Source organism: Aethalodelphis obliquidens, unplaced genomic scaffold (genome assembly GCF_003676395.1).
Source record: "Aethalodelphis obliquidens isolate GAN/ISIS:26980383/991018 unplaced genomic scaffold, ASM367639v1 scaffold6, whole genome shotgun sequence".
In the NCBI taxonomy this organism is placed as follows: Eukaryota; Metazoa; Chordata; class Mammalia; order Artiodactyla; family Delphinidae; genus Aethalodelphis; species Aethalodelphis obliquidens.
The window spans coordinates 25,711,368-25,739,134 of record NW_020837950.1 but is presented as its reverse complement, the minus strand read 5'-3'; the positions used below and the strand labels follow the sequence as shown (position 1 = coordinate 25,739,134).

General features: G+C 38.1%; 1 protein-coding gene across 1 annotated transcript in view; it reads right to left on the bottom strand.

Annotated features, from left to right (window-relative positions):
- Nucleotides 1–27,516, bottom strand: part of PPARGC1A (PPARG coactivator 1 alpha) — a 47,273-nt gene extending 19,757 nt beyond the window's left edge. The window contains exons 1-6 of the mRNA XM_027104035.1: nucleotides 27,478–27,516; nucleotides 16,983–17,177; nucleotides 15,031–15,153; nucleotides 13,964–14,168; nucleotides 9,817–9,862; nucleotides 9,634–9,707 (exon numbers count right to left, since the gene is read on the bottom strand). Coding sequence (XP_026959836.1) covers nucleotides 9,634–9,707; nucleotides 9,817–9,862; nucleotides 13,964–14,168; nucleotides 15,031–15,153; nucleotides 16,983–17,177; nucleotides 27,478–27,516 — 682 coding nt within the window. The remainder of the gene's footprint in view (nucleotides 1–9,633; nucleotides 9,708–9,816; nucleotides 9,863–13,963; nucleotides 14,169–15,030; nucleotides 15,154–16,982; nucleotides 17,178–27,477) is intronic.
- Between the last annotated feature and the right edge of the window lie 251 nt (nucleotides 27,517–27,767).

Genomic DNA, 27,767 nt, shown 5'->3' with positions numbered 1-27,767 from the left:
CTCAGTGGAATATTGCTCGGGCTTATTTTTGCAAAATGTTTCACTCATTTTTATTTTTCTAGATCCTCCTTTACTAGTAGGTGTCCCATTTCAGTGGCCCACGGATCACTTGGGAAGCTGGTCGAATATTTTTAATGACACGGTTCATAGACCACTTATGGAGAGCCACTATCCCGCCGCGTCTATGTGGCACCTTGCCTTGATCTCAGGTAGATATATTTTGACTGACATTCTAGACTTATAAAAAGAAACCCTAAACTTCAGAAACACCAAATTAGGCCACTATTAAAGAGAGACTAGTTCTAAAAATAGCTCAGCTATCTAGGGATTTTAAATATAGAAATTCTTTTTCGTCTTGAACATTTGAAACCCTTGTCCTAGTACCTAAGCTCATTATCGCTTAAATAACCGATTCTCAAGTTGCTCTTGGGAGCGCTAACACGTGATTAGAGTTTCTTGGCGTTGAAAACAAAGCCTTTTACTTCCTTTTCATTTTAGATGGCCTGTGGCAATTAAACAGACTTTCACTCAGCACCTACTGTGTGCTGAATATTCCACCAAATGCTGGCATTTCAGGGATTCAGCCCCCAGGACTTCATAAAGAGATCATTCTTTAAAATCTGCAGTAAGTACAGATTTTCTTGTGTATCTGCTTAAAACTTACAGAAACACCCTGAGATAAGCAGATATACCCTGTGAGTGAAAATATCAGGACTAGAAATTTCAGACGGCCCTGCTCATTAAATAATACTCTCTTAGTGGATGGAAGTTATTTTAGGATTAGTGAGTCGGTGGGCAGGGAAAAATAATTCAGATCATTCCCTAACCTTTTGACTATTTACTGAAACTTCTTCAATCCGAGGAGCATACCCCAGAGCAAGACTGAGACATCTTAAGGAGCACGAGACTGCGTGTCACCAGTGCCTCATTGAAAATCTATTTCCAGATAGGGTTGAGATCCAGAGTAAAACAAAACAAAGCAAAACAAAAGTATAAGAAGCGGGGCTTCCCTGGTGGCGCAGTGGTTGAGAGTCCGCCGGCCGATGCATGGGACGGGGGTTCGTGCCCCGGTCTGGGAAGATCCCACATGCCGCGGAGCGGCTGGGCCCGTGAGCCATGGCCGCTGAGCCTGTGCGTCCGGAGCCTGTGCTCCGCAACGGGAGAGGCCAAAACATTGAGAGGCCCGCGTACCACAAAAAAATAAAATAAAATAATAAATAAATAAACATGTAAGAAGCTTTTTTTTTCTTTTCTTTTCTTTTAACGTGATGTCCACCTTTTAGGAGTTGTGCCCGGGACAGGGAACCCTTTGCTGCACCTGAACTAATTAGATTTCTCTAACCCCATCTCCTCCACCCAGAATGTTTTCCCCTGCGGTACAAGGGCAGTCAATAATCAACTCCTCAACCCCACTACCTTTGTCATCTTCCCACTAATTGCCGGACTCTCAATTTCAGCCCACAAGCCTAAATCAACCGGGCTAATGCCTCCCATAACCTCCGGATTATTTCCTGTGTGTTGATTTTCTGGGGAATGTGTACATTTTGGTGTTGACAGTACAAGGTATATTCCATGCTCTCTCTTGAACTTAGCAGGTTTTGACAGATTTATGTGAGGACAGATGGCCATTACAGGCTGAAGGCTGACAAGAGGCAGTTCAGAACATTGTTAACACACTTGCACAAACTCTCAGCAGTGCAGCACTGTGCAGAATGTAATTCAGACTATAGCTTTTTTATTGCTGCCTATTTTCTTTTGTCAGAAGAGCCTGCCGTGCAGAGCAACAAATGGCTGCTATTACCCAGAATGTAATGGGTGTCAGACAAATCACGTAACACAAACAATCAAGAGTATGTAGGTCATATTTCAACGGAGCACAACCTTAGCAATATTTATGATTACTGCATTGAAATGTGCTCTATAATAAACAAGTACCTCTACATCACTCACACTTCTGCACTTCACAGCAAATCTGGGGGAAGTGGTACACACTCTCCCACACTCTCCAGTTATCTTTTTAAACAGCCCTTTAAAAAAAAAAAGTCAGAGACAAGTTTGGTTTGGTTTTGTGTTTCATTATGTGCTATAAAACGATCTCCTTTGAGGAGTTCTCTTTTGGGTTGGTGTGTTTAATTGAATGACTGATAAATGGCAAGTCTTCTGCTCTGTATTCTGTGCTCCACTATCCAGCCAATGACTTCAGCAAGATCTTTCTTAATAGTTTACACAGTTTTACAGTTTACATTTCACACAACCTCCTGCTAAATCTGTGACTCGCTTTGGAGTTTGACAGTGGGATTTTTCTTATGTCAAGTGCCAGTTCTAAGATTTCTCAAGGAAAGACACCAAGAAGATGATTTTCTAATTTGCTTAAAAACTCACCAAAGAAGGAGGACTGGGCAAAGAGAGGAGAGTAACTTGAGTTCTACTCACATATTTTTGGCCTCAAGAACTTGGAGTGGGTGTCAAGGGAGCATAGGAAGGACTGATACTCAATCAGTATGAACTGTTACTGCTATCATTGTTAAAATATCTTGTTGATAAAAGCTCCTCCAGTGCTCTCTCTTCACCCCTAACTTCCCCAGGACTCACTGGATCTCCACAAAAGGCAGCAACCAAAGTGTTAACCCCTGACACAGAAGGGCCTCCCACACCTCGCTCTGGTACCCAGGCTGGCATGTCCCCTCTGACTGATGGAGCCCCCGCCTTTCCTGCTTTTTAAGGATTTCCTGTATCAGCTCTGAGAACTGGGGAACAAACTCACCGCACAGAAAAGCTTCAGAACATTCCTATGACATGTGTCTAGTGCCCCAACTCTTGCTCATGGAAGATGAAGCTGTTATTCACTGGCCCTCGGGCACTTTCCCACAGAGCTGGGGCAGGAGAGGGGGTCCGGGTCAGGGAGGGAGGAGTCTGGCTTTCCAGGTGTCTCCCACCAAACCCCTGAAGTTGATACGGGAGAGAAAATTGCTTTGCTATCCTTGGCTTGCAAGACATTGGATAGTACCATTTCCAGAAAAGAAAACTGAGGTGTTTTTCAGACGCTGAGTCAAGAAGAATGAGATTAAAAATAGAAAATGAGGGATACGAAATATGGAAGAAATATGGAAGAAATTCCTGTCAGGACGAGTTGCAAAACACTGGAGTGGGCTGTAGAGAGAATTTGCTGGGTCTCCCTTTCTTGGCTTCTTCAACCACAGGAATGGATTATATGACCTGTCAAAATCACTTTCTAGTTCTCTGTCGCTGTGGCTTTCTGTTAAAACTACCAACTACTATTCCTATTTTGCTTTGGTCTATTTCCCCACGGGTAAGTCACATACAAAAGATGTACATACCAAAAGGGTACAGCAAATTTATGCTGTTTGTCCATATACCATCCAGCGAAATCAGCTTTGAAATGGGAAGTCCAAAAATGACAATACAAGACTCCACATAAAAGAATAAGAAATTACTCAGTGATGGGTTAACGAGCTGGGTTTTTTAAGTGCAAGTCTACTGAAGTGCAATTTCAATAACTGCCGATTTAAACCAAATCCACCATCATGAAAACCATGGGGAAAATATACATATCGATGGAGGAAAGCATTGCTAAGACCTCGTCAGTTAGGGTGATGAGAGTGCTGATGATTTTATCCTTATTTTCCTAATTAGTTATATTTACTCTTATTACTTTTACAGTAATAAAAATAAAACATTTATATATACATATACATGTGTGTATATATATATACACACACACATATACATATATATGTATGTACATGTAAATAAATATATATAAATAAAAGTTTGGGGGTTCCTAATCAAATTCCTTCATGTCCTGTGGTTAAAACCATCACCTTGTTGAGCTGACATTGCTTTGCCATTCCCACTTCAGAAGCAAAAAGGCTAGCACTCTGAACATCTCCATGTGCAATGGATTTAAATGCCTTCTGCCAAAAGAGCATTCTCTTTTCTCTCATCTTGCTTTACTAACAGCTATTTTGAAATCAAATTAGTTTTTACACCTGTAAAAGAGAAGCATTTTTTTTTTTTTATCAGCCAAAATGAGCTACTTTAGGACAATCACAAAGTCAGACCAGCTGGTGATACTTAATAAAGCAAACTTCCTATCTCATCCCTCCTGTTTCCCAAAGACTCTGCAGATGGGGCAGAGGGATTATTCTTGAGGTCTTAGAATTTTGTTGACTCTTTACGTTTTCACTTAAATGTTTGGAAATTTTCACTAAACTTTGTAAAATTAAATAAGAAGACACCAGAAAGTCCTGGGCAACAGCTTGATCCATGCCCTCTGTTGCAACCAAAGGCATTAAGCATGTATACGAAGGATCAACAAATCAACAACCTGAATGCTGTTCGCACCCTGTCCACCCTTCTGCTGCACTGACGGCAGACATTACTAACTGATCATGACATTCCCACTGAGTACAGACTTGGCCTTAGCATCCTTCTCAACACAATGCTTCTGGCAGCCAATACCAATCAATGACACTTGGCAAGTGAAATAAAACCTATTTAACATAACAGATGTCCACTACTATCTTTAAAATTCAGGCATCAGGAAAGAGACATAATCTCTAGTCAGACAGACTTGCTTTGAACCCAGGGTCCACCACAGACCTAGAATCGACATATAGCTTTTCCCTTCACAATTAAATGGACAGACAGTCAAAAAATAATACATGTGGGGCTTCCCTGGTGGCGCAGTGGTTGAGAGTTCGCCTGCCGATGCAGGGGACACGGGTTCGTGCCCCCGTCCGGGAAGATCCCACATGCCGCAGGACGGCTGCGCACGGGAGCCATGGCCGCTGAGCCTGCGCGTCCGGAGCCTGAGGCCCGCGTACCGCAAAAAAAAATAAAAATAAAAATAATACATGTGAAGCGCCTATTAGTGAATGTCCAGCCTCTAGGATTTGTAGTAACAGCAGAAGTACCTGTTGTTGAGAGAATGAATGCCCAAGGGGAGATTTTTCTACCTTGATTTGGTAAATCCCAGCCCCACACCAAAAGCAGTATATGTTCAATTTCATGGGGAATTAGGGGAATTTTACCACAAAAGAGAATACATAACTTCATATATGAGAGTGCTAAAGAAGAGCTAGTACAAAGGCCAATAAAAGGAACCAGGTAAAAGGTAGTCAAAAATTGAAAAGGTGAGCAGGAAGGTACAATGACTTCCAGAAATGAACTTAATGTAGAATTAGTAATTAAATAGCTAATAGTTATTGAACACATATGCTGTCACTGGACTAAGCTTTTTTCATGTTTTATATCATTTAATCCTCACAGTGACTCAGTGAGATGCAGGTACTGTGATCAGCTTCATTTGATACATAAGCTTCCTGAGTCTTACAGAATTTAATTAAACTGACCAAAGGCCTTACAGCTAGATGGGGGCTGACCCAGAATTTAAACTTGGGTTTGTCCGATATCAGAGCCAAGGGTTTGCACAGCTTCACTAAACTGTGCTGTCTGTTTTTTAAAAAATCATAATAGACTACTTTCATTTGGAGATTTGCAGCTTGTAAAGTATCTTAGTTCAGGTAGTATCACACGAAATTGCCAATTTTTTTGGTATGTCAAAAATGTTGAATACTGGCAATTTTATGTTTCAATTTACAATACAGTATCTTCTGCTCCATCAATATCTTCTCTCCTTTCCACCCACACACTTAAAAATCAGATGCAAATATTTTTCTCCCTTAAGGCACCCCAAGTCAGTGGAGCGCTCAATTTCCTCCAAACTCCTTTCCACAGATCAACTCTGTCACTCACTGCCTAATGGTATTGCCTTAATGCTTCCTTCAGTCCTGAACTGTCTCTACAATTCTTTTCAATCTTTTGCACAATCATGGTATTTAACTTGAAGCCATGTTACAGGGTTCCCTATGAAAGCTTATTTTCTCCCTTTGGTGATTCTCCTGAGGTACAATCAGTGTTTGTCATATCCTCCAAACGCTACTACACAACAAATTTTACTGAAGACGTTTAGTGGGGATGGAGGTCATGAACATTACACATTGTCTAGCACTTCAAACACACAATAGCTTTATCAAAAAAAAAAAAAAACCCTCTTCTCCCCCAATCTCCTCCTCCCTATACCATCCTCTGAGCAGGTTTCAAACTTCTCCTTCTAGCCACCTTCTACAGCCTCCAAGTTCTTCTTCATCCCTTGATTTTCCTGTAGCTCGAATTCCCTTCTTGCATGTAATGCAATTTGGCCATACATCAGCTTGTGTAATGTGTATCCGCACTCATTACCACCATGCTCAACAAATGAAAAACAACCTCTGGGCCCACCTTCTTTTGAAAGTAGCAAAACATTATAAACAGTAAATAATATTTTCCCTTCATGCTACTTGGACAATATGTGTTATTTTCCCAACTGACTATAAGCCCACATCTTAAAAACAAGAACATTTCTTTAGCACCTACTATGAGCCAAGTACAATAGTCCATGGTTTGCATGGATTAGTCTCTATGTCTTTTTTTTTTTTTTTGCGGTACGCGGGCCTCTCACTGTTGTGGCCTCTCCCGTTGCGGAGCACAGGCTCCGGACGCACAGGCTCAGCGGCCATGGCTCACGGGCCTAGCTGCTCCACGGCACGTGGGATCTTCCCGGACCGGGGCACGAACCCGTGTCCCCTGCATCGGCAGGTGGACTCTCAACCACTGCGCCACCAAGGAAGCCCAGTCTCTATGTCTTATGCTTGATAAATATTCCCCAAGATCTACAGTGTTGCAAGCATAGAGCAGGTATTATATATGTTATATATGTTGGTAAATTGATTTCCATTGTACTCAATAATCTTTCAAAGCACTAATAAAAAGGGGTTTAAACTAGTAAGATGAATTCTGGTTCACCAACAGAAATAAATCCACTGTATATATTTTTAGGATGCTAAGTATTTTTTTAAAAAGTATCTTCTATAAATTCTCAACAGTGTAGCCTACTAACCTTTCAAATGTATAACTAAATTATTTAAAATTAGGTCAGTAAGAGAAATAATAAAACTTCTGACAAGAAGAAAATAAAAATAAGTGCTTTTGGTGTTTGAGCTCATAACACCATAATCTTATGAGTACAAGGAATGCAATTTAAATGATGTTATACACATAAATGAGCAAAATATTTTAAAAACGAAGATACCCAATGCTAGCAAGGATGTAATAAAGCAAATATATCCACATAGTGATAATAGGACTATAAGTGGAAACACCTCTTTTGGAAAGCAATGGGGCAATATGTATCAGAAGCCCCCAAGATATTTATATCCTTATATTCGTATTAATAACTACTAGTAATTCATTTTGAGAAAAATAAGATTTAAAAAATTTATGAACAAAGATTTCCACTGCAGTGCTATTTCAAAATGGTAACACTTTAAAACAACCTAAATGTGTAACAAAGAAGTATAATTAAATTTTGATACATTTTGATGTACCTACTCAAACTAATGTTATACAGCACACTAAGAAAAGCCTGATAATAAAGGGTCTGTGATGATATAAAACTTCCTTATTAAAATGTTAACTGAAAAATCAGAATGCAAAATTATGTATATACAAAATGATCACAGATGTAAAAATATCCATAGAAAACAATTTAGAACTATACACAATTTTCCCACTAGTTTGTATTTTTGACATTTTTTATAGTAAGCTTATATTATTTATAATCAGAGAAAAATAAAAAAAATGTTTTTTAATGGAAAGCTTGGTATCAGTATATACAGTGGAAGCTTTCTCAAACCTCTCTAAACCAAAGCAACGTACACCTACAGCCATCCTAAACACTCCTAGTTAATAGATTCCTTTCAGCTGGTTGTTACTATAGCCAAGGTAATGTATTTTCCCAAATCCACTGATGTCTATTGTACTGGTGACTGAAATTATGTCAGATAATAAAATATTATATAACTGAATGAAATATTAGTAAGAAAAGTTTTTTCTATTAAAAGACCCGATAAAGGTATATTACTAAAAGAAGGGCTGTCAGCTTAGCTGTAGGTGGATGGTATGGGAAAACATAAGGAATTATGATTATGATTTATGTTAAAAAAATCATAAAAACCTAGAATGATTCTGCACTCAGACTACCACACAAATACCCTTAATTATTTTCCTTCCAAAAGCAAGAAACGAAACGTGAATACCATCTTTGAGGCATTATTAGTGAAGTTTGTGCCAGAAAGATGAACGGATCCCTAGTTAGTACATTTAAGTTCAGTGCAAAGGTCTCTCTGTCTTATATCAAAAATTTTATATTTGAATGTGTAATTTGTATGTTTTAAGCAAAAGTAAAGTGATTAAACTGTGTATACTTCAATCAACTTTTTAGATAAAACCACCAAATACTCACTCATTGGTCGGACAAGAAGGCCTCTACTGCACATAATACACACGCACAAAAGTTACTTATGATCACATGTGTAATTGTAATTTATTTAAGAAATGATGTTATATATATTCTTTATATGTGAATACATGTGTGTACATGTACTATTATATAACGATCTATTTATACTTGTATACGCACATATAAAATATATATAAATACCATGAAATTAACTGCTCTACTGCTTGACCAAATCATGCAATCATGCAACAGACCTTTCATAAGGAAGTAATTTAGCAAACTCAAAGGGTGAAATTAAACTTAGTAACAGTGTCCACGGTGTGTGTAGGCACCGTAGTTCTGGTTGAAAGCATTTGTTAAACTTACTGTTCCTTTACCCTTATCAGCAATGGCCAAAGCCTAGGAACTTCTTGTACAGACATCCTCAGATTCACTTTCTGGCGGGGTTCAAGTGCCTAAACCTAGGCACTTACTGCAAAGGCACCATTTGCAGCCAACTCAGAAGTCTGCCTAGGAACTCTGGATTCGTAAGTTTCTCAGGGGTTAGTTCAAGTTTTTAAAGCTTCGTCCTCTTCAGAATGTGAAGTAAGACTGGCCAAATAAATTAAGAAGTCCAAACGGTGAAGGAAATTGCTCTTGTTTAAAATATATAAGAACATTTTGTTTTGGTGAATGGACGTATTTTCATTTTTTTCCTTTACTGGAAAGATATAAAGATGGTAACATATATAGGAGAGCATTACACTGTTGAGTACAATGGTGATTAAGAAAATATTTCAGGTGAAGTATTGATAATTAGTAAACCTGAGTTCAAACCTTTGCTCTTTGTTTTCTAGCTCTGCAATCTTGGGCAAGTTACTTAACATCTCTGAACCTTATTTTCTCATCTTAAAAATGAAAAATACTACCACCATCTTCATGAGGTCATTATGAAATTAGCTAAAACCACTTACATGCTGGCATATCTATTGAGTGGAAGACCAATAAATGTTAATTTCTCCTCCTACTCAAGTTTTAGTGCCTTAATCGGAAATAGGTTTATTTGTGGATCCAAATCAATGATATATATCAGAGGGTCTGGCCCAGGTGTGACACACAATAAATGTCTCCTCCTAAAAAAATAAACAACTGAAAATATTTATAGATAACTTCTTATCCAATGTTGTTTGTACTCTGTGAATTTCATTAATCACATAGAGAATATACTCTAATATATATTTCACATACAGACTCACCCACACAAAAAGATTCAAGTGAAATGTAAGGCTTACCTGCAGTTCCAGAGAGTTCCACACTTAAGGTTCGTTCAATAGTCTTGTTCTCAAATGGGGAACCCTTGGGGTCACTGGAAGATATGGCACATTTATAAAAACAAACTGAAATGGAGTTGCTGTAGCCAAATGTATTAGAACCCCCTTCCCTTTCTGAAAATGGTTACATTTCATGATACTTACTTTGGTGACTCTGGGGTCAGAGGAAGAGATAAAGTTGTTGGTTTGGCTAAAGGAAAAAAAAGGAAACTAATTATGAAATATTGAGAGTTTTCAGATTTGTTTTCTTTCTACAAGTCAAGTTGGGAACTGGAAACTGGAAAGCTAAAGTAAGGAAGTCCCTGAATATTGGACCAAACTCAGACAACAGTCCATTATGCTAAAACAAATTCCAAACAACATTTGCATCAGTAAACTATCATTTGAAAACACATACGAAAACAGAATTTTCCCCAAAATGTAGCATCTCTGTTAAGGATACAAAATTTGCATCAGACCATCAGAGAGAAATAATGTTTTCTATTTTAATTTGGAATATAGTACACGGTTTGTTTAGGCAAGAAAACAGCAGAGTAACTACAAGACGACAGAACGTTATGAATATTCAGCTGATTTTTCTCCTAAAATGTATAATTTTATATCTAGCCCTGAGAATAGGTTATTTCTATGGGCCAAAGCTCGCTCAAGAACTATTCTATTCACTGAAAATTAAGTGAGAGATTATGGCAAATTGTGGACACTGACCCAGATAGTTTAAAAGGCCTTCAGATCCCCAAATCTGATAGACAACTAAAGGAAAACTACTGTTTATCAGTTGAGAGACCTATAGACTTGCAAAGAGAGCTCATCTACTTCTTTTTCTGCTTCCTAAATCTTACCCTCCTACAGGAGGCATTTCCCAGTTATGAAGGGTGGAGTAAGAATCTTTTTCTCACTCCAAAATTTCAATTGCTTCTCCTTGGCAGTCTTGTCTTTTGAACAGAAGGAGGGGAAAACATGATGAGAAACGTACTTGGGATATACGTCCACATATTATGTATATATATGCTTATCTATAAAGATATTTTTATATGTATGTAGATTTTGTCAATTTTTTCTCATTAAAATAACTACTTTCAAAAGGTCAAGAGGTAGTCATTTATGTAATGAAAATTATGGACTTGAAACCAAAAAGGTCTTTAGTATAAACTTTCTTATTTTATGGATGAAAAACCTGAGACCTAAGATGCTGCATGATATTTCCAGGGCCATAAAACTAGTAACTGGCAGAGTCGGGCCCTGAATATGTTTTCTTTCCCCTATTATCAAAAGGAATTGCATTCAATAGATATTAAAGGAAATTAATCAACACCAGTAATTAAGGCCCTTTGAAATGTGAAAATACTATTTATGTCCAAATTAGGTTGAAATTAGGTATTTTACTTGGACAAATAGTATTTACATATACAAGTAGTATTTACATAGTATTTAATTTATAGATTTAGATTTCGTTTTTAAACAATTGAATGGTTTATCATCTATCCAATATGCATCCAGAAATATGAAGCTCGTGCTGTCTTGTGCAAATTAGGTACATTGACTGATTGGCTTTTTCAGATATACCAATAAATGAACTGATTTGACATTAACTTTTTAATATGTCTGACATAATGAGCCTTTCAAAAAGAACACACTTATGAAGGAACTTTACCAACTTCTACGGTGCTCAACTAATAATTAAGATAACACACACAGGTTCTATACAAAATATCACCAGGTATGAATATGTGCTATGTCACACAATAATGTACATTGAAAATCAGTCACTGAAATTCCAGTTTTCAAGGTGTGGGGTAGCCTATCTGGAATGCTCAAAGGAACATCCCCCAAATTCTGATCGTTGGGTAAAAGTAAGGCCTACGGCAATGGAAGGAAAGGAACAGGCAGTGGTCATATTTCGTGGGACAAAATGCAAACAGGAAATGAGGGTCACAGGAAGGGTACAGCTTCAAAGCACATCCAGAATCTAATCCCAAAATAATTCCACGTTCACAAAAACTACCACTACAGGAGCTTTGATTTGGTTTACTGGAAGTTTAATCCACACTGTTCCAATGACTGGTAGACCAGAGGCTCTAAGATCCTTGAGGACAGGAATGAATCTTTTTCATGAAGATCATGATATCTTTGATGAATGAATCAATAAGTGAATAAATGGGACCATACAATCGCCAAAGTCCAGACCATTATCCTAGGGAAGTGAAAAGAACTGGACCCTACAATGGTACAGAGAGCACACGTGAAGCTCCGTGCAAAAAAATGACAATATGTTCAATAAGGTAACCTCAGAAAGTCCTCTTAGTTATTGTTTCTAATTGTTCATATATTTTCTACATTAAAATTTTGAATAATAATTTAAATAATCCCTGAAACTCAGCATTTATTTCCTGTTGGTTATTAACAGCCAGCCATGTTTGCATGTTTATTTTCTTTTAGACCTCTAGTAACTACAGGAATTTTTTTTTTTTTGGTTGTTGTTGTTTAACAAGCTTTGTTCTATTCTGGGATATACTTCTGATGCCTCACCACAGATATATACCTTAAAAAAAAAAACCCTACACACAGCAGGTTTTATCTAAAGTGTATGTCCTTCATAGGCCAATTTAGTTCTTCACTGCCATGGTTTGTAACAGATTACAATAATATTTAGTGGTACATGGATTGACAAAATTAATAAACCCTCAAAATCCAAAAGGACCAAGTAAAATTAAAAAAAAAAAAAAAAGACAAAAAACCCCCCACTTTAAAACATGTGCTGCTGGACTATGTTTACTGACTACAGGGTTCCAGCAAGTTTGGGGCTTCAAATTCAGCTCCAGAAAATGAACATATGACCAGGACCATGTGGGGAGGAGCCCAGTGAATTCTTCATTTCAGGTCACCCACTAGAATCCCACAGCATGTCTGGTTCTGCACTGAGAAAACTGTTCCAGCGCATGCATGTGAGAGGCCAATCAGGGTGCAGCAAACTGAGAGACTGTGGCCCATTTTGATAAATATATTTCCTTGAACTGACAGAAAGGGATGGACAGTGATTTTTGAGATATCCACCAGGGAAAATCTAATTGAGAGCCAATTAAAAATATTAAAGGAATATGAAAATCCCGGGTTTATGGTGAGGTAGGGATGAGAGAGGGAAATTCAAAACACTGGAAAAGAAAAGATGTATTAAAAGCAGCAGCAACAGCATACCTGTATGAAATAATCATGGTTCAAAACAGGGATCAGGGGCTACCACTCTGCAGCTGGAAGGGGAATTGGGGAAACAAAAGGGAAAAAAAAAAGAGGTGGATGTTTATAACTGCTATTTTAGAATGTGTCTACTTCCACTACAAAGTCAGAGGTACAGATAATGTGGAAGTTAAATATTTTAAAGCAACGGCAACTTTCTATGGGCTCTCGTTGGGCCTCTACAATTAGAATATTTTGAAGGAAGACAAAGAAAGAAAGAAAGAAAGAAAGAAAGAAAGAAAGAAAGAAAGAAAGAAAGAAAGAAAGAAAGAAAGAAAGAAAGAAAGAAAGGAAGGAAGGAAGAAAGGATGAAAGAAAGAAAGAAACAAAGAAAGGAAAGAAAGAAAGAAAATTTATCTTTGCTAAGACAGACTTTCCCCAAATCACCCTAATCTGCCTCAGAAGTATCAGCCTTCTAGTAACATACGGGGACAATAAAAATCACCCCAGATGTTTAGTGTAATATAAGCTTATATTTTTTAAATAGAAAGCAAATTTTTAAAATATCCAGGAATTTCCAAATCCTTATTTACAAAATAAAATTTGTGAGTATACCACGTAGTCTAAAACAAGAAGAATGCACATGATAAATGAGAGACTGCATAAATACTAGTTACTATTTCATAAGGGATAGACAGCAAGCAAAGCAACAGTGCCTCATTTTTTTTTCCATTATTGGAAGGGAAAAAATAAAAGCTCTTTCATGAATTGGCTAGCCCAGCTTGCCCAGAACTTCAGTTATCTCAGCAATTCAGAGATTCCTACAAACCTCATCGGATGTTGCAATTCCCTCTACACCACCGCTGGCTCCCCACCCGGCTAACATTTCAGGTGCCTTCTGGTGATTGTGAATTAGGCTGCATTTCAGCTAAATAGGGTATGTTCAACCTGTGTCCAAGGAAGGATTTCTTTTCCCCCAGTTATCATGAAGTGCTGAGTTCCCTTTCAAGAGAGACACCGATGGAACAGAAGCCCGAAGGTTGGGTATCCTCAGCCCAGTGTAGGCTTGCCCTGCCCTCTGCGCCCTCACCAGCAGCTTGTGTTTGGGTCCACAGCCTACCTTGTAAATGCTGTGACTGAGATTGTGTGTGGACCTTCTTTTTGGAGGTGCATTTGTCTCTGCTGCTGTTCCGGGTCTCTGTGGGTTTGGTGTGAGGAGGGTCATCATTTGTGGTCAGATACTTGAGAAGCTCCGAGCAGGGACGCCTTTGTGGCTTTTGCTGTTGACAAATGCTCTTCGCTTTATTGCTCCATGAATTCTCGGTCTTAAAAACAAGGCATAAAGAAAGCTAAAATTGGTGAACTGAACCTTATCAGAATGGATATAGGTTTTCTGAAGAGATGAGATTTTCAATGAAGTGTTCAGTCTAAGTGTACTAGATCTATGAGCTGTGAATAATTGTTTGCAGAACAAGGAAAGAAAATTACATTTAAAATTCCTAAATGACATTTATGCAGCTTTTTATTTCATTTCTCCTACATTTCAGTGTTCCTACTCAGCAACATGTAACTAACAAGACCCTACAGAGCCTTTACTGTGAGTAAAAAAAAAAAAAAAAAAAAAAAAAAAGCCGGTTTAAACCTTAATTTGCCACTGATTGCCAGAGCCCAGTATTCACAATTCTCTTAAGTACCCCTTAACGCTCCGTTTTCACTCACAGTGAATGGCAAGACAAACATTGTTTAATACAGCCCGCTAACCGAATTATGTCATTCCAGCATTCCATGCAATTAATGGCAGAGATAGATCTTTTGTGGTGATTCCAGAGTAATCTTTCTCAGGTTAGACAGCTGGCAAAATGGCAATCCAGCATCTTAAAGTCACTCACAGATGATACTGGACTATCAGCAAATTTGCCCACGCTGCTGCGTGTATTAATAAAGTAGGCAAGAAGTAAGAACTGTCATTTCAATCGTCCAAAGACAAAGCGTTGATGAACTCTTCCTAGTTTAAAATAGCTAGAGTATTGCTTTTGGAAACCCATTTCGTAATCTGTTTCACCATTAGGAAGCCGCTGCAGGATTCCAGCTGAATTAACACATAGAAACCTATTGTTTATTTTATAGCTTTAAGCCAAAGTCCCTTGTGACTTCCCCTCCTGTATTAAAAAAACTTTACATTTGTACCTTAACAACTGCAGGGTTTGTTCTGATCCTGTGATTATGGTTTGCATGGTTGTGGGTACTGAGGCCACTGCATTCATTATAACTTAGCTGAGTGTTGGCTGGTGCCAGTAAGAGCTTCTTAAGCTGGAAACATCAAGGAAGAGAGAAAGCAAGAAACGTTAGGCATCTTTTCAGCATTAGAATAAGCTGTTGAAATTTTAAACTTAAAATTAGTTAATTTTAATTACAAAAATGAATTCACTCTAATCATAGCACACCTTAGCACAATAGCACTAAGGAAACATTTTTAAAAAGTAAGAAAAAGTTTGGCATTACACTACAAACTGTGAAAGTGTTACCTTCTCCTACATTTGAGACTTAGTAGTATCTACCTTAATTTTCCTTTTAGATAAAGTAAGCCAGAAGAATCTTCCTAAAAGGATTTCCAAATACCTATGAGGTGAGAAAAGCTGCTTTACTAAATGAAGACTAGGGGATTTGGGGGTGGGGGTGGGGTGGGGTGTACATTTCCCCCTCAATAACCCAAATGAATCAAGGGGCAATAAAGAAAAGATTCTGTGATGTTTTGAATCATGTTTCACAATCAAGTGTAAAACACTACTGATTCAAATAATATTTCGGATAAAAGAGTGGCTTTCACTAAAAAGAATTTTTAAGTAGGTAGAGTCCTGGCCCGTAGATCAAGAGATCTGGCTTCTGGCTTTGGCGAAGCATTTCCTCTCTTTTGACGTCTTTCTCTTCATTTGACTTGCTGGCCTTCCAGGACCTCCCTGATGGGATATGTAGTATGACTCTGAGTCAACAGCCCCTCCCAACTGAAACCACTGTGTGGATGAACATCATTGGGTATCCACGGAAAGAAATCAGAGTCTTAGGCAGCAAAGCCAATGACACTGGCACATGGAAAAATTGGGGAATACATATGTTACCACTGCTTATGAGATATTCTCCTCTAAACCAGAAATCTCAAACTGCAAAGGCATATGAGTAGGGTCTCCATAGGTTTACATGGAATGCTTTTAACATGTAGAAACTTAGAGACGGGAGAGAAACAACACCTCAACGGCAGGCCAAAGCACACTATTAAAGTTTGCAGGATGGCATTCCATAATTTACATTGCATGCTTTTACATCAGATTTATGGCAAATGACAAATGGCTACCATAGCTGAGAAGGTAAACTGTGTCTTAGAACTAATAAAATCCTGGTCGAGTACTGCACTGAAAAGAAAATTCACTCTTCATTGCCAATAAATCTACTCTTCATTGCCTACCATAAATTTAGGTAACTTAGGTGGCAAATGTGCTATTATTTTCCAGTCTTCATAAGAATTATGGATCCAAAGCCTTGAAATACTGCATACTCTTTGATCTACCTTCTATTTCTAAAATAATATGCATGAGAATAAAACTACAAATACGTCAATTAGCATACAATTTATGACGGTGAAAAAAAACAGGAAAAAGACTAAATATCCCCACCATAAGGGATTGCTTAATAAATTAGTTCATCTCCAAACAATAAAATACTATGCAACCATTCAAAATTATGCATCTATTTAAAATTCATGAACATGTTCATGATATATCTTAAAACAAGAGATTTCAATAATTTTTGATACTAGAGATTATTTGAAATTACAGGTGAATTTTTTGTCTATTCTCTTTAGTTGTCTATATTTTCTAAGTTTCTAACCACACACGTCAATAATACCAAGATATAAAAACCTACAAAAGGTAGTTTTAAAAAACTGCAGTGAGACCACATGAAGACTGTATTATCAACATTTTTCAACACAGAATCACAGAATTTGCAACTCCGAGTGTGCTTGGGGATTATTTTGGCATCAGTCTAAATGAAAAATCCAAACCTTATTGTTACTACATCATACCCACGCAGCGGGTAGCCAGAGGCAACTCCAATTCCTGTTAAACAGTAGGAAGGGTTCTTACCAGAGACGGCTCTTCTGTCTCCTGAGGCGGAGGGGTGCCATCAGGCATGGAGGAAGGACTAGCCTCATTCTCGGTGGTCACATCTCCATCTGTCAGTGCATCAAATGAGGGTAATCCGTCTTCATCCACAGGGAGACTGTCCAGTGTCTCTGTGAGGACTGCTAGCAAGTTTGCCTCATTCTCTTCATCTATCTTCTGCAAAAAACAGTAAAACAGAAGTCATGAGTTAGTTCACATTGGGAGATGAGTAATCTATTAATCAGCATAGGCTGAATATGTTTACCCAAATGAGTGTGTGATACATGAAATTTGGAACATCCGTGCCAGAACACAAGATCACGTCTTCCTTAAATTCCAAAGCCCTTTTGGTCTGAATCACGCAATCAATTAATACCTTTAGTGTACCAATCTCTGATTGTTGAGCTGTCCAATTTAGCTGTTTATTGTGTTGGTGTTAACACTGCTAAATACGATTCTGTCTTGTTCACGTCATTTTCCGTATATTTATGTCTTGTTTCCTTAACTAAAAGAGAAGATTTAGAGAATCTCAGGGCTTGAGAGCATTTTAATTATCATCTATTGCATCTTCAGATATAGTGTTTCAATCTCCTGTACAGCATACCCACCAAAATGTTTAGATAACCCTCTGTTTGAACACCACTACAAACTGAAACTATACCAAGAAAAACTATACACTTCCATGGTTTCAATTATAATCTCAACACTGAACACTCCACAGCCATTTATTTCTCTCCCTGACATCTCTCCCAACTTTAGTCATAAATCTATAACTGCCTACTGGACATTTCTACCTGATAAGAGCTCCCTCATCTCAAAATCCAAACTTAGGAACTTTCGTGGAAAAAAACCCAAAAAAACAAAAACAAAAACAAAAAACTCGCTGTTTCTCTTGACTTTCTGGGTTTGGATAACAATTCTTCAGACCCTAAACTCTGGAACCACCTTGAGTCCTCTGTACCTGGCCAGTCACTAGGTAGAGCCTTACTTTGTAACATCTCTTGAATGCATTCACTTCTTGTGACCAGGGGTACTTTCTAGGGCAACGTCGCCTCTAACGGGGGCTCTTGCAAACATGGTTTAACTCATTTTCCTACCTGCCACACTCACTTCCACCAACACATCCTTGGAAAGCTCATCTTCAGTTATTCATTGCACAAATATTTTTGAACACCTACTGTATGTCAGGGCCATGTTAAGTGTTGGAGACACAAGGAGAAACAAGACAAAACTCTGCCCCTCTGAGAAACCACCAGGGGAAGGAAAGAATCTGTAAACAATTTATTATAAAAGAGAATATTCATTTATTTCAGCACTCTGTAAAAAAAAAACTCAAGATCTTCCAAACTGGAGCTTATACCCCTTGTCTATAGGTCAATGCGCTATATTCTTATGTACCTGGGCAACCAATGCCAATGCTGGGCATACAGTAGACAGTCATTGATTACTTGCTGAATAATTCATTAATCTGCATTTTTTTAACCTAAAATATATGTTGTGTAGATCACTTTCTTTTCCTTCTTTTAGCACTTCACGTTGTCCACTCTGACCTGCTTCATAAGTCATTTTTTTAAGTTCTGTACGCTATGACATTAACAATATCAGCTAAATTATCCCACACAGATTCTATTACAAAATACACCTAAACTGCTGACATCTAACAAAGTCAGCAGTGCCACACTTCCTTTCTCTCTAGCACTGAACTCCAGTTAATTGACCTGACAAAATTACAAGAATCACAGAATAAGACAGCTAATCAGAAAATCAAATTGTATTACTAGAAAAATTAGGCAGGCGTTTATCACGTATACATTCTATTTTCACATAAAAATTGCTTTCCCTCCTTACTGATGATTCTCCATCCAGGAGTAAAACTATGAACGTCTTTCTGTTTTGGATTCAAGAAGGCAAGAAGAGCCATAGATACTCATGGTAAACTTTATTTGGCACTTTTAACATTTGTTTCCATCTCCCTAATGGCCCTGTACTTGACCTTGTGAGTCAAGTGGTTTGGGGAACACAGTGTGGAGTAACAATTCTAGGAGTTTTTAGACTCTAGTGCAGGCAGTAAACCCTAATCAGAAGGGGTGAAATGTTAACTTCAAAATTGCACCACTTCCTTCCATAAATTGGTCAATCCTTTAAAATCCAAATTGCTCAATTCAATAACAAGACTTTATTGAGCATCCCCATCACCCTCAACTCTTCTGGACTCTGTCCATGTAACCTTAGTAATAAAGATACTGAAATAATTTGCTCCTATTTTCTGCAGCGGATCATAATCTGGTATCCAAAGATGCCAATCTCTCCCTTTTAATTTTGATTTCGATTCTCCCACGTACCAAAAACCAAATTCAGGTTATTAAACTATTCTGAATAAAAGTTATATTTAAATGAAATATATATTATTTTAAATCATTTCAAAATCATCTCAAAATCTCAAAATCCCATATTGCCTAATAAATATAATCTTTGAAAATGTCTCAAGCACACACATGCATGCTTACACACACACACGCACATGCACACAACACACACAAGCACACGCACAAGCACTTTCAATAAGTTGGACATCTTTTCCAGGTATCCCAGTTTTCAGAAAGGCTTACTTCACTGAAGTTCAAAAAGAGCTCAGGAAAAATAGTTAAGCATGTTTACCAGTAAATGAGTAATTTTGTTTACTCTGATTTAAATTTTGCATTTGGCTTCCCAGCAATACTACAAGCCCCTATTTGCTTTCAATCACATAATACAATAGTGTCTTAGTTCTATCCCTAGTGTAAACAAATGACGATAATTCCAATCAAGTGAAAATGACAAAGAACACTTAAATTAACTAGTTTTCTTCGGTTCCTTTAATAAGCCTGGGTGAGTGTACACCAAATACAATGGCAGAAATACTGGAGCTTGATAATGTCATAATTAATTTACAAGACCTGATTAAACCACCAACTATTTAAAGTCTCCTCTCTCCTGAAACCACCATGGGAGGGGAGGGTTTGTGGAATGGAAGACTGGCTTTGTGGGGGGGGGGAGGGGGAGAGGGAGGGAAGGGGGAGAGAGGAGGGGAGGGGGAGCGGGAGGGGGAGGGGAAGGGGAGGGGGAGGGGGAAGGGCAGGCTGGTCTTAAATCAGTATGGAACAGTGGGACTGTAATCATTATTTACAGGCAGTGTCCGTTAGAAATAATTATTAAACCTTTTTATTATCATCCTTGTGTATGTGTGACTCAGAGAGGTGCTCCAAGACCATTTGTTTTAATAAAGTTGCTCTTGAATTAAGGTAGAAACGAATGCTATGATTTCAAAATCTCTGTTTTCTTTCATCATAGCATACTGGGAAGAAAGTTTGATGACACTTCTGTGTTGAAGCTCAACAGATATTCGTACGTGTAAAGTTGAGTGAACACTGTCCCTCATTCTGACAATTTCAATTAATTTGGCATGAGTTTCAACAATCGAACACCCCAGAGAAGGCAACGCATGTGACCAAAAGAACTCAAACAATTAATGTCACTTTCCATTATTGCTTCGGTCCCAATTTACAGAGCAAATAAATGAAAGTCGCTGCAGACAAAGCCCACTGGCCTACTAACACGTGTCTGTTCACAGGGCATGGAAATACATGAGTCAGGAAAAATGCCATTGCAAGATAACCTTTCCAAGACTCGGCTCTGATACTGCTTTCTAATTGTTCAAAATAACTGTTTTTATAAAAATATACTAATTAGCTCCATGTAAGTTAGGAAAAGAAAAGCAGAGCGGTGAAAAAGAGAGAGCAGATCACCAATTGGGTGGTGATCTACAGCTACACAAACAGCTCAGTCTCCTCTGGGGGCAGAAAGGCAGAAGTAAGGTTGGGAAGCAGACAAGAAACATTTCCATGTGGAGCTCTGTGGCTATCAAGCTGCATTTCCCACGATGGGTTTCAACCTTGGCCTCTCCTTACATAAAGGAAGTCCACTGCTATTCTTCTGACCTAAATAAAGGTCCCTGTGACTCTAACACTTCAATCTCTAAGGGCTCTCCAGGAATAAAGAAGGCATAGCAACAAAAACTCACTCAAGGTGTAAAGAATTTCCAGTGACAGATACACATACACATACATGTATACTAACAAACCACAATTTAGAATGTGCAACAAATCGGAAGCCGTATTGTGTCCTTAATAAACGATAGTTCAGAACAGTCAATAAAACCAGAAGATTCATTACCTCTCTTTGGAACTGTCGGGTCCCTATATGAATTGCACTAAGTGTGATATAATTCAAAAGGTACAGCTGAAGGAAGGTAGATTCAGCCCCTTCACACGCCCCAAGTCACCTCAAGATTGAAATTTGGGATCCAGTGTATAATATCTGGGCCTTGCTCCTTTGTGAGCAGTTGGCAAAAGGATCTTCCAACCAGTTACACATGGTGGGGTAGACGATGCATTCAACTCACCCAAATGCACACAGAGTGAATAAATCCACTAAATTAAGGAGGAGGTGAGGGACTCTGAGATGCTGACGCCTGAAAGGAGAAACACAGAGTGCAAAACTGCATGAGGTATCCCAAAGATTTTTAATGCAGACTATCTGGAAGGACCATGCCCTGCTTATGATAGTCATTTTTTCCACATCTTGTAGAATTGCAATTATACTCTGCATCCCTAGGTTCTTACACTTGCTTGATCTCTGTTTGATAAAAATAGTTTAATAGCCATTTAATCACAGCTTCATTATCTTAGCTCTCTTAATGCGAATTAGGCCAGGAGAATTCGTGCCTCCTCATTAGTCAAATCATCAATAAGAAGGAAACAGTGGGGTCTTCTTATCATTCATTAATCAGTTTCAATACCTTAGGGGCTGTTTACTCTGAGATCAATCTGTATGAGAGGTCCCTTAACCTCTCTGAGCCTCTATTGTTTTACTATGTAAAATTTCGAGTTATCTCCCGAATTCCTATTACAGAATTTTTCTGCACTCATGAGTAATAAGGAGGAAAAAAAAGGAGTTGATAAACGCCTGAGAATTCTTAAAGAAGGTGCTCAATAAACATCTCCTGTATATGCCCATCATCTTGATTACCTGTATTTGAACTTCATTCTTTGAGCACGTTCTACCGCTGACTCTTAGCACTGGGCCAGCTTCCTCCCAACTTCCCAGCATGCCTTGGGCTTCCTTCTTGCCCCATCCTGCTGATTTGGAAGCAGCTAATGAAGACAAAATTAACTCCTACTTTAAGTGAGGCCTAATTAAGAAGGGAATTCTGCTAGAGTAACATCTGGTAATGTATTCTGAAGCCAAATATAAATGACATTTTTGGATTATCCACTATATTGGATTATCTGTTCCAATAGATCCCACCAGGAGTTGAAATAAATAAATAAGAAAGTGAATTTTATGATAGATTCAGGGGCTCAGATAAGGAATACAACTGATCATAGGCATCTCTTTCCCGAATCACCATATATAAAGTGCTGTACCACCGTTTCATGCACGAAAAGGCAAAAAATGTTTGCATGTATCAAGGTTGGTTTTGATGTATAAAGTTTGATTCAAGATTTGCAAGAAGCTGAATTCAAAATAAAGAAAAAATTTTTCTTCTGAAATGAAATAAAAAATAACAATTCGGATTAAACCCCTGAAATAGAATTTGAGGTTTTAAGTTTTTTTAAAAACCATTTTAATGAGGACAGATAACACTTCACTAATTGTTTATTGCACATGTCTGCTCTGAGTAGTCTGAGTCTTTGCTGAAGACGTTGTTAAATATTTTGAATACTATTTTCAAACAATTCTTTTTCCTTCTTTCTTCTCTTTCTCTCCTTGAATGCTCTACAATCCACTGTGGTTTTTCTTGTTTTACTTACACCCAGGCATGGGTAACAACAGCACGTCTGTCCACCTTCTCACACTCCAAATCGGGCAGAATCCCCACATGGCACTTATAGGTTGCTAACTCCTACCCCATTCCATAGGAAGAGCCTCTAAAACACTCCACTAACTTTTTGCTTAGCATATGGAATAAAGGGCTTTGAAAATGGGATGGTCACTTGAAGGCAGAAAAAAAAACAACTTAAGAAATCTCAAGCATATATGTCCAGCAGAAAAATAATCAAGACAGTAAAGACCACCTTACCTCATATCACATATTTCTTATAAAAAATACTTTTTCATCTATTCATTTCTTACAAATACCCCCAAAGTTAGCTTAGTCCTCTATTTTATTCCCAGGAGAGATACAATGAGTACATTAGGCACCACTGTATTTGCCCTGTCAGATGCCAGAGTTGCTGGTTGTATGATATAGTGGCTAACAGAAAGAACACAAATTTAAATTTCACTGTCTAGGCAACTCCCCATGAAACTACAGGCTACTTAAAATATCGTGTACGTAAATGTGTCTACACACATCACACCCCTCAACACATATAAGTCTGCATTTCAAGGACATATTTAAAACAGAATCTACGTATATGTGCCTCTCAATCTCTTGAGTGTATTCTACATATTCAATTGTCATTGCCTGTGTAAGTGTATAATCAGTGCATGTATTTTTCCTCCCAGTTATCCACTCTAACTGAAGAAAGCAATGAAGAAAAACTGAAGATAACTCCTGCAAAAATAAAATAAAATAAGGATCAAGTGGAAATAAATACAAGCAAAACTGAAGGATTCCCTCCATAGATATATTTACCTGTGGGAGTCCATTTCATTCCCGTTAACACTTAACGCTCCCATTTAAGCAGGCATAAAATTTAGGTTCACACCTGTACTTAGGCGCTATACTAACTTATTAGCTTATATCACACACTCATGAGTTAATAAGCATGTCCTGAACATATGGAGTCCATTATTCTGAAAAGGTCACATGAGCCAAAAGTGTAAATACAGAAGTTCAAGAGAAAGGCCTAAGAAAATCCTGGTTGATGCACTCAAAATGAGCTAGTTAAGGGGTGGGTGGGGGAGATGTTTCACATCTATTCCTCACACTATATAGAGGAAGCAACTGGGTTGTGCCATCAAACAGGAGGCTTAATAGACCTGAAAAGAGCCAGTAAGGCATTCCATTTGTCCTCAAGTTTAAACCAAGAGAGAAACTGGGCAGGTTATAAGAACACCAGATTGGAAGTCAAGAGAATGGATCCTAGTCCCATGTGGACCACCAGCTATCTGTATGGCTTAAGTCAAACAACTCAATTCCGGCTGCCCTGCACATGCTAGAATGATCATTCTATAGGCTCCCAACTGGCTTCCTGTTTTCACTCTTGCCACTTGCCACTCCATCCCAATAGTCCATTCTCAACCCAGAAGACAGTGATCCTGATAAAACTTGAGTCTTATCTTGCCTCAATTTTGACCACACCCTCCATGGCTTCCCATGTCTCTAAGAGTAAGAGTCAAAGTTCTAAGAGTGACCTTCTAGCCTAGGATCACCATATAAGTTATCATCCAAGCCAGAACACTTTTGAGAGTGACTGGGAATCATCAACAATCAACCACTGGGGGCTTAACCCAGACTACTGCAGGCTAACTGAGATGCATTGTTGGCTGCCCTATATTAGACCTATATCCTCTGATGCTCTCAACACCCCCATTTATCAGGCTGAATCCTTTCCAAACACTCTGAGCTCCTTACTAGATCACAAAAATGCCAGGCATTCCTCTGCCCCAAGGCTCTGCACCTGCCGTTTCCCCTTTCTAGAAGGAGCTTCTGCCAGAAGGCCACATGGCTTGCCCCCTTTATCCCCTTATTTACTCAGATGTTACCTTCTCAGTGAGACCCTCCTAACTACTCCAAACACAGTCTATCCACCTTCCTGGTTTATTTTTCCCTTTGAAACTTACTGCTTAACTGAAACTTAACTCAGTATATATTTTAATGACAATTGTTCATGGTCTGTGTAAAATAGAAGCCCTGCAAGGTCCATCTGATCGCTGGTTAAAACATGTGACGTATAGTAGAAGCTTAATTAAAATGAATCAATAATAACTAACAAGTCTAATCAGTTCTAAGAATATAATGTGACTTTTCATCCTCCTTTTGTTATTGCCACTGTTGTATCCTCTGTAATTCCCACCTCTTCTCACCCTCAGCAGATTTGTCTTGATAATAATGTTTATCTTAGGCTCTGATTTAAAAGAGCTTCCATTCATTTCTCATGCAGTTTTTGTAAATCCATCTTTTGTAAAGGAAGGGTTTGGGATGGGTCTTGTAAATGTAGAGATTTACTCTCACCAATCCTGGTGTTTGGAAAGATACTGGAATGCATTATTAAGCAATTAATTTGCAAATATCTCAAAAGAGCCAAGAGAAACATCATGCCAGACCAGCTAACTATCTGCCCATGCAGGAGCATCAGGCTCACTAATCAAGAGAAAACAACTGATACAATCTATCTGGATTAGAGTGAGCTTCTTTATTTCATACCTTATAACATACTCGTCTACAAGCTGGGTATATATATTACTCTTAGCCAGAGGGTTTTTCAAACTGTGTTCCATGGAACCCTGGACATCAGTACAGTTACTACAAGGATTGATTGTAAATATTTTAGTATATAATATATTTTATATAATTGAATCCATATACAAATATAAATAATTTGCTTTTAGAAAGCAAAATGTACATTCAATTGTGTTATTTATCTTATCATAAACACAGTGGAGATCACCACTGCCTTAACCTGCCAAGTTGAATCATTTGGCATTGGTCTCAAGATTTAAAAATATCTTGAGATGTGCACATGAGCAGTTTAAAACCTGAAGCCATTTACAAATACTCCTTCCTATGAAGCAGGGTGTTCTCCATCCTCTTCAATCAAAACAAAGTACAAAATAATCAGTTGCTAAGATTGCTATAACATACTAATCATTATCTTATAACCCAACTTCACTTTTTTATGTTCATTTAAATAGTGTCAAAAATATTGTGACATATAAATGTTATTTTGATATAAAAACTAGTAAACAGCAGCTGACCTTTACTGAGTGCTTCTCATGTGCATGGTGCTGAGTTAATTTCTTTATGCATATTATTTCATTTAAACCACCATTAACCCTAGTAGTAGCCCGAAACTCATGTGGCTAATAAGAAGCAGAGTTGGATATCAAAACAGACACCTCTGATAAAAACTTGTTCTCCCTCCCTTTTTTTATATGTTAGGATTTTATGGAAGAAATTATTAGAACAAAAATGAAAGTGGGCATGGGCTAGTCTAATCTATATTCACATTTGGAGGGTACAAAATGAGTTGGAAAGACATGTCAGTTCACTATCAACAGGTAGGGACTAAGGTGAAGAAATATAGTTACATCCCATGAAGCAGAGTTGGCCTTCCACGTAGAAAGAGGCGGTTTCTCTGAGATTGCTTCTTACTATCTGCTGCTGGCCCAGTGTTACTGCCTATCTTTAGTCCTACTGGGTGTGATTTTCTCTTCGATTAGAATGATCTCCCCTTTCCCCTTCATTTTTTTTCATATCTCTGACTCCCACCTCAAAGCCTATTATAAGTGGTCCTTCTTTAATGAAAAGGTTTTCAACAAATCCAACCCATACTGGTGTCTTCAAGCCTTTATAAGAGTAACCTGGATCCCTGGTTAGAAATACAGATTTCTGGATCCCACCATATACCACCAAATCAAAATATCTAGATCAGTGTTTCTCAGCTTTGGCACAATTGACATTTTGGATCAGATCATTCTTTACTCTAGGGGAAGCTGCCCTGTGCCCTGTAGGTTGTTTCACAGCTTCCCTGACCACTACCTGTTTAGATGCCTATAGCACCTCTCCAGTTGTGACAACCAAAATTGTCTCCAGATATTGCCAAATATTTGCCAGGAGGCAAAACTTCTCCCATTTGAGAACAATTTCCCTAGAGAAACAGTCCAGGATTCTGTAGTTTTGATAAGCACACCAAGTGAATCTGATAATCATGCAAGTTTGGGTAAGTTGCTATTTTGTGCCTGTTGAGAAATGTATAAATAAAGTTAGAATATACGATTCCACGTATGCTAGATTTATCTCTTCTCACACATGCAATTCTAGTAGTGCCTAATAGTTATTAATAACATTTTTGATTTATTCTATGTGAACGCTTATTTCTAATAAGCATTCTAATAATTAATGTGCCTAGGTGTTTTACAGCTTACTCCCCGAATTTCTTTTGGATTAGTTCTACGGCATTTTACTCTTTTTATTACCAATCACTCTCCTCTCTTCAGCATTTTCTGACCATCATCATTATCGTAAAGTTCATTTTCGTTTTGTAGCCTATTTGATTACATAGACGAGATGCCAAACGATTCTTGAGGATTTTCTTCTATATACTTTCACAGAGTTCTTAAATATTTCTAGACTTCTTAAGATTTTTTTAAAGATCAAAAGCACATAAAAGCCTTATAAGATTTTCATGTTCTTATGAAAGAGGCAGTGAGGCAAAATATAGATTCTGAAGTTAGATTGCCTGAGTCGGGATCCTGAATTCATCCTTACAAGGTATGTAACCTTCAGCAAGTTACTTAACCTCTCCATGTCTCCGATTTCATGTCTGAGAAGTGTGTTATAATAATGACTTAAAGGGACTTCCTGGTGGCGCAGTGGTTAAGATTCTGCACCCCCAATTCAGGGGGCCCGGGTTCAATCCCTGGTCAGGGAACTAAATCCCACATGTATGCTGCAACTAAGAGTTCGCATGCCACAACTAAGGAGCCACCCAGCACAACCAGATAAATAAATATTAAAAAAATTTTTAATTAAAAAAATAAATAAAACTCTGAGCTTAG